Genomic DNA, 6,773 nt, shown 5'->3' with positions numbered 1-6,773 from the left:
ATGTTTGTGAGGAATGGGAGAAAATCTTGGCATTGACACTGCCATGATTGATATGAGAAACATGCTTACACCCCAGTTTATGGAGGTCTGTTCAACTGGAGGCTTCCGAAAATCACTAGATCACAACTCAGGGAGTATGGAGGACTCCTCCAACCTGATATCTGAGAATATCTGAGAATACCTGATCTTGAGATCAATTGGGGATGACCAGTAGGAAGGAGTTGGATCGTTGGAAAGATGACTCAGGCTGCAGTGTGGACAATGGATTAGAGAGGGTAGGCTAGGCAGAAAGGAATCTGTGACAAGTAATCTAGATGAGATGATGATGATCTGAACTCAGGTAAGAGCAGTAATCATGGAGAGAAATGGATAAATGTGAAAGATACTTAAGAGGTAGAATCTACAGAATATGATATGGGGGATGAAGCAGCATGGATGTTACCATACACTTATCAAGGAATCCTTTTCTGGTGTAACATCTATTAACTAACACAGCAGAATTCTTTTCCATTGAAAATATTTTGTAAAACCTAGGTCTACAGTAAAAGATATGACTGAATCTGAGAATACCGGTCATCATGGAGAAGGACAGGCATATATAATATAGTTCACCTTGGGCAGCCCTCTTTTATTGAACATCTGAGTGAGAATGCCAACCCTGGTGGTAGGAGTCATGAACAGGGGGCTCAGGAAGATGCCGCATACCTGATCAGACCTTAAAGAGGCATCTGAGAGGGTCATGCTCAATATATATATATATTTTTTTGCGGTACGCGGGCCTCTCACCATTGTGGCCTCTCCCGTTGCGGAGCACAGGCTCCGGACGCGCAGGCTCAGCGGCCATGGCTCACGGGCCCAGCCGCTCCGCGGCACATGGGATCTTCCCAGATCGGGGCACGAACTCATGTCCTCTGCATCGGTCGGCGGACTCTCAACCGCTGCGCCACCAGGGAAGCCCCATGCTCAATATTAATTGAGGTAGGCAATGTAGCTCTGCCTGTGGGCACCTCTCAGGGTATCTAAAATTATACTTAGCTGTGAAAAAAAGCTTCTTTCTTGACAGTAAGATAAGAAATTTCTCCATTCCTGGTGGTCATGTCAGTCAGGGCCTCACAGAGTGTGTGTTGAGGTCAGAAAGTAGAATTCTTGGACACGAGTATCCAGGTTCTCACACAGTTCAGCACTTGAATTTAAAACCAGGGCGCAATCAGTATTGACATGGGAGGTGCCACTGGCAGACTGGCCCGTGAAGATCACCCTGTCATAGCCTTGGTTCCTTGCCCTCCAGAGAGCCTACACCCCTTCACTGGGGAGGATGAGCAGGAGAGACAGAGACACCCGGCCCTCCCAGAACAGGGTGAAGCTGACAAGGTAGGTGCCATTGTTGAAGTCTGTCACCTTTCCCGAAGCGCCTGCCTTCAGGGCTGGGGAGGACATCCTGGCCCTCAGGAAATCCCCGCCATATTCCTTCCTGCGTCCCAAGTGGTCCCTCACCTCCAGCAGGACGTCTAGCTGATCCCCCCTGCAGTATGTGTCTTGAGGGCTGAGGAGGGTGGCTTTGCTGTGTGTGGCGCTGATGGTAGAGCTCACGTGGGAGAAGGAATGTGACATACTATGAAATGAACCTGTCCAAATAATTTTTACTTATTCTGTGTTTGAATATTTATTTACATATTATCATCAATTTTATTTAAACTCTGACAATTTTGAATAAAATGTATACTACACATTTATCTTTAACCTCAGTGTTTTTGAGAATGCCTGAACAGTTGTAGATAAATATATTAAATCCAAAATATAGAGCTCAGAGAATACTTATGAGTAATAAATTGATTCCAGTGCATTTACTCTTCCTTTTCTTATACATCTTATCACCAGTCATCATTACCTTCTGTTAGTTCTACTTATGTATATCTTTTACCCTTGTCTAATAGTCTTTTCTTCCCCAACTGTATTATAATTCAAGTCACCATTGTTTATTTCCTGAATTGTAGAAGCATTCCAAGGGTCAAAACTTCAGTTCCGCTTTCTCCCCAATTAATTTTCTCCATTGTTGCTAAATCAGTCCTTCTCAAGCAAAACTCTCTTCACATCCCTCCCTGCTTAAATCCCTTCAATGGCTTCTCATTACCCTGGGGGTAAAGTCTAATTTTGATATGGCTTTATGCTATGACCTCTTTTATAACTCTCTCTAGTTCCTGCCACTCCTTTTTTGCATTCTATTGATACATTTTAATGAGTAACTGTTTTTATTTTCTGGAGCTGACCTTCCTTTCCTTCACCTCTCACTCTTTATTAATACACCTCTTCCAGGATGGCTGGCCACCTCCACATTTTCCCCCAAACCACCTAAACATCTGTTAACTTCTTACTGAAAAATCTTTAGAACCTTAGAGGTTCCTTTTTATCCTTTTAGCACTAGATCATGTTTTTATAGGTTCTCAAATTCAGTAATTTCCAAATCTTATCGATAGTCAGAAGTGCCTGCAAACTTTTCTAAAAATATGGATTCTCAAGCTGCAGCCCAGATCAGCTGAATCATAATCACTAAATGCCTTGCCCGAGAGTTTATGTTTTTCAAAAGCCTCACATGAAATCAAGTCAGGTAATTGTGAGAACAATGGTTATAGACTGGTGGTTGTCAACCCTTTTGTACTTTAGAACACACATAAAGCTTAGACAAAAAAAATAGGTCCACTGCACCCCAGCAATAAAATCAATAAGACCCACGTGGTTGGTACAAAGCAATAGAGTAAATCAAAAGGGACAAGAAACAAGAAAATGAGATATAATTAAAAATAAAAATGAACAGAACCCAAGTTCCTTTCAAGGTCAGGAATAAGACAAAAATGTTATCCACTTTAGAAGTCCTGAACAATAAAACAAAACAAACAAACAAACAAGTGTATGAGAATTGTAAGGGAAGAAGCAAACTGTCTTATTTTTCATTTTTCTTTTCTTTTTTAATTTTATTTTTTGCAGATGTTGTTATTGTCCACCAAAAAACCCCCACCAGAGTTAGCAAATTGTTAGCATTTACAGAGTCACAAAGGAGCTGGATACAAAATAAACTTGTAAAGATAGCATTTATCTATACCAGTAATAATCACTGGAAAATACAATAGGAGATAATCTCTGACCTTGTTGGAGGCATTTTGAAAACTCTTTTAAAGAACATTTTTAAAAGACCTTGAACGAAAAGCTTTAACATTTTTAAAAGTAGTAGAGCCTAATATTATAAATTTGTTAATTTTCCCTCAAATAATTTAAAAATTCTATGTATTTATTTTTTTAATTGAAGTATAGTTGATTTACAATATTGTGTTAGTTTCAGGTATACAGCAAAGTGATTAGGTTATATCTATCTATCTACCTACATATTTCTGATTATTTTCCATTATAGGTTATCACAATGTATCAAATATTGTTTCCTGTGGTATACAGTAAGTCTTTGTTGCTTATCTGTTTGATGTACAGTAGTCTGTATCTGTTAATCCCATACTCCTAATTTATACCTCCCCCTGCCTCTTTTTCCCTTTTGGTAACCATAAATTTGTTTTCTATGTCTGTGAGTCTGTTTCTGTTCTGTGTATAGATTCATTTGTATTATTTTTTAGATACCACATACAAGTGAGATCATATAAATTTGTCTTTTTCTGACTTCACTAAGTATAATATTCTCTAGGTTCATCCATGTTGCTGCAAATGGCCATATTTCATTCTTTTTTAATGGCTGAGTAATATTCCATTTTATATACATATACCACCTCTTCTTAATCCAGTCATCTGTTGATGGGTACTTGGGTTGTTTCCATGTCTTGGCTATTGTAAATAGTGCTGCTGTGAACATTGAAGCACATGTGTCTTTTCTAATTATAGTTTTCTCCAGATATATTCTCAGGACGGGAGTTGCTGGATCATATGGTAGCTCTATTTTGAGTTTTTTAAGGAACCTCCATACTGTTTTCCATAGTGGCTATACCAATTTACATTCCCACCAACAGTGTAGGAGGGTTCCCTTTTCTCCACACCCTCTCCAGCATTTGTTATTTGTAGATTTTTTTGATGATAGCCATTCTGATAAGTGTGAGGTGATTTCTAATTGTGGTTTTGATTTGCATTTCTCTAATAATTAGTGACGTTGAGCATCTTTTCATGTGCCTGTTGGCCATCTGTATGTCTTCTTTGGAGAAACGTCTATTTAGGTGTTCTACCCATTTTTTGATTATGTCGTTTGTATTTTGTTACTGAGTTGTATGAGCATTTGTGTATTTTAGAAATTAAGCCCTGGTCACTTGCATCGTTTGCAAATATTTTCTCCCATTCTGTAGGTTGTCTTTTCATTTTGCTGATGGTTTTCTTTGCTGTGCAAAACCTTATATGTCTGATTAGGTCCCATTTGTTTATTTTTGCTTTTATTTATATTGCCTTGAGAGACTAACCTAAGAAAACATTGCTATGGTTTATGTCAAAGAATGTTTTGCCTATGTTCTCATCTAGGAGTTTTACGGCATCATGTCTTGTATTTAAGTCTTTAAGCCATTTTGAGTTTATTTTTGTTTATGGTGTGAGGAAGTGTTCTCACTTCATTGATTTACATGTGGCTGTACAGCTTTCCCAACACTAGTTGTTGAAGAGACTATCTTTTCTCCATTGTATATTCTAGCCTCTTTGTCGAAGATTAATTGACCACAGGTGTGTGGATTTATTTCTGGGCTCTCTATTCTGTTCCATTGATCTATATGACGTTTTTGTACTAATACCACATTGTTTCTTTTTTTTGGCCATCCTCACAAAATGTATTTATTTATTTATTTTCTTATTAGTCATCCATTTTATACACATCAGTGTATACATGTCAATCCCAATCGCCCAATTCATCACACCCCCACCCCCCGCCGCTTTCCCCCCTTGATATCCATACGTTTGTTCTCTACTTCTGTGTCTCAATTTCTGCTCTGCAAACCAGTTCATCTGTACCATTTTCTAGGTTCCACATATATGCATTAATATACGATATTTATTTTTCTCTTTCTGACTTACTTCACTCTGTATGACAGTCTCTAGATACATCCATGTCTCTACAAATGACCCTATTTTGTTCCTTTTTATGGCTGAGTAATATTCCATTGTATATATGTACCACATCTTCTTTATCCATTCGTCTGTCGATGGGCATTTAGGTTGCTTCCATGACCTGACTATTGTAAAATAGTGCTGCAAAGAACATTGGGGTGCATGTGTCTTTTTTGTGTGTGTTTGGTACACGGGCCTCTCACTGTTGTGGCCTCTCCCGTTGCGGAGCACAGGCTCCGGACGTGCAGGCTCAGCGGCCATGACTCACAGGCCCAGCCGCTCCGCAGCATGTGGAATCTTCCCAGACCGGGGCACGAATCCGTGTCCCCTGCATCGGCAGGCAGACTCTCAACCACTGCGCCACCAGGGAAGCCCTGCATGTGTCGTTTTGAATTATGGTTTTCTCTGGATTTATGCCCAGTAGTGGGATTGCTGGGTCATATGGTAGTTCTATTTTTAGTTCTTTGAGGAACCTCCATACTGTTCTCCATAGTGGCTGTATCAATTTACATTCCCACCAACAGTGCAAGAGGGTTCCCTTTTCTCCACACCCTCTCCAGCATTTGTTGTTTGTAGATTTTCTGATGATGCCCATTCTAAGTGGTGTGAGGTGATACCTCACTGTAGTTTTGATTTGCATTTCTCTAATAATTAGTGATGTTGAGCAGCTTTTCATGTGCTTCTTGGCATCTGTATGTCCTTTTTGGAGAAATGTCTATTTAGGTCTTCTGTCCATTTTTTGATTGGGTTGTTTGTTTTTTTAATATTGAGGTGCATGAGTGGTTTATATATTTTGGAGATTAATCCTTTGTCTGTTGATTCATCTGCAAATATTTTTTCCCATTCTGACGGTTGTCTTTTCATCTTGTTTGTAGTTTACTTTGCTTTGCAAAAGCTTTTAAGTTTCCTTAGGTCCCATTTGTTTATTTTTGTTTTTATTTCCATTACCCTAGGAGGTGGATCAAAAAAGATCTTGCTGTGATTTATGTCAAAGAGTGTTCTTCCTATGTTTTCCTCTAAGAGTTTTACAGTGTCCAGTGTTACATTTAGGTCTCTAATCAATTTTGAGTTTATTTTTGTGTATAGTGTTAGGGAGTGTTCTAATTTCATTCTTTTACATTTGCTGTTCAGTTTTCCCTGCACCACTTATTGAAGAGACTGTCTTTTCTCCATTGTATATCCTTGCCTGCTTTGTCATAGATTAGCTGACCATATGTGTGTGGGTTTATGTCTGGGCTTTCTATCCTGTTTTTGTGCCAGTACCATATTGTCTTGATCACTGTAGCTTTGTAGTATAGTCTGAAGTTAGGAAGCCTGATTCCTCCAGCTCCGTTTTTCTCCCTCAAGACTGCTTTGGCTATCCAGGGTCTTTTGTGTCTGCATACAAATTAAAAAATTTTTTGTTCTAGTTCTGTAAAAAATGCCATTGGTAATTTGATAGGGATTGCATTGAATCTGTAGATTGCTTAGGGTAGTATAGTCATTTTCACAATATTGATTCTTCCAATCCAAGAACATGGTATATCTCTCCATCTGTTGGTATCATCTTTAATTTCTTTCAACAGTGTCTTATAGTTTTCTGCATAAAGGTCTTTTGTCTCCCTAGGTAGGGTTTATTCCTAGGTATTTTATTCTTTTTGTTGCAATGGTGAATGGGATTGTTTCCTTAATTTCTCTTTCAGATTTTTGATCATTAG

At 38.8% G+C, this 6,773-nt stretch overlaps 1 protein-coding gene across 1 annotated transcript; it reads right to left on the bottom strand.

Annotated features, from left to right (window-relative positions):
- Nucleotides 1-922: 922 nt before the first annotated feature.
- LOC113606961 (NXPE family member 1-like) lies at nucleotides 923-1,611 on the bottom strand. Its single transcript, XM_027081845.1, is given in 2 exon segments — nucleotides 923-1,131; nucleotides 1,133-1,611. Coding segments are annotated over 2 exon segments (579 nt in total). The 3' UTR covers nucleotides 923-1,031.
- Nucleotides 1,612-6,773: the final 5,162 nt, after the last annotated feature.

This window comes from Aethalodelphis obliquidens, unplaced genomic scaffold (assembly GCF_003676395.1).
Source record: "Aethalodelphis obliquidens isolate GAN/ISIS:26980383/991018 unplaced genomic scaffold, ASM367639v1 scaffold46, whole genome shotgun sequence".
NCBI lineage: Eukaryota > Metazoa > Chordata > Mammalia > Artiodactyla > Delphinidae > Aethalodelphis > Aethalodelphis obliquidens.
Note: the sequence above shows the minus strand (reverse complement) of the source record. Positions and strands in the feature narration are given on the sequence as shown.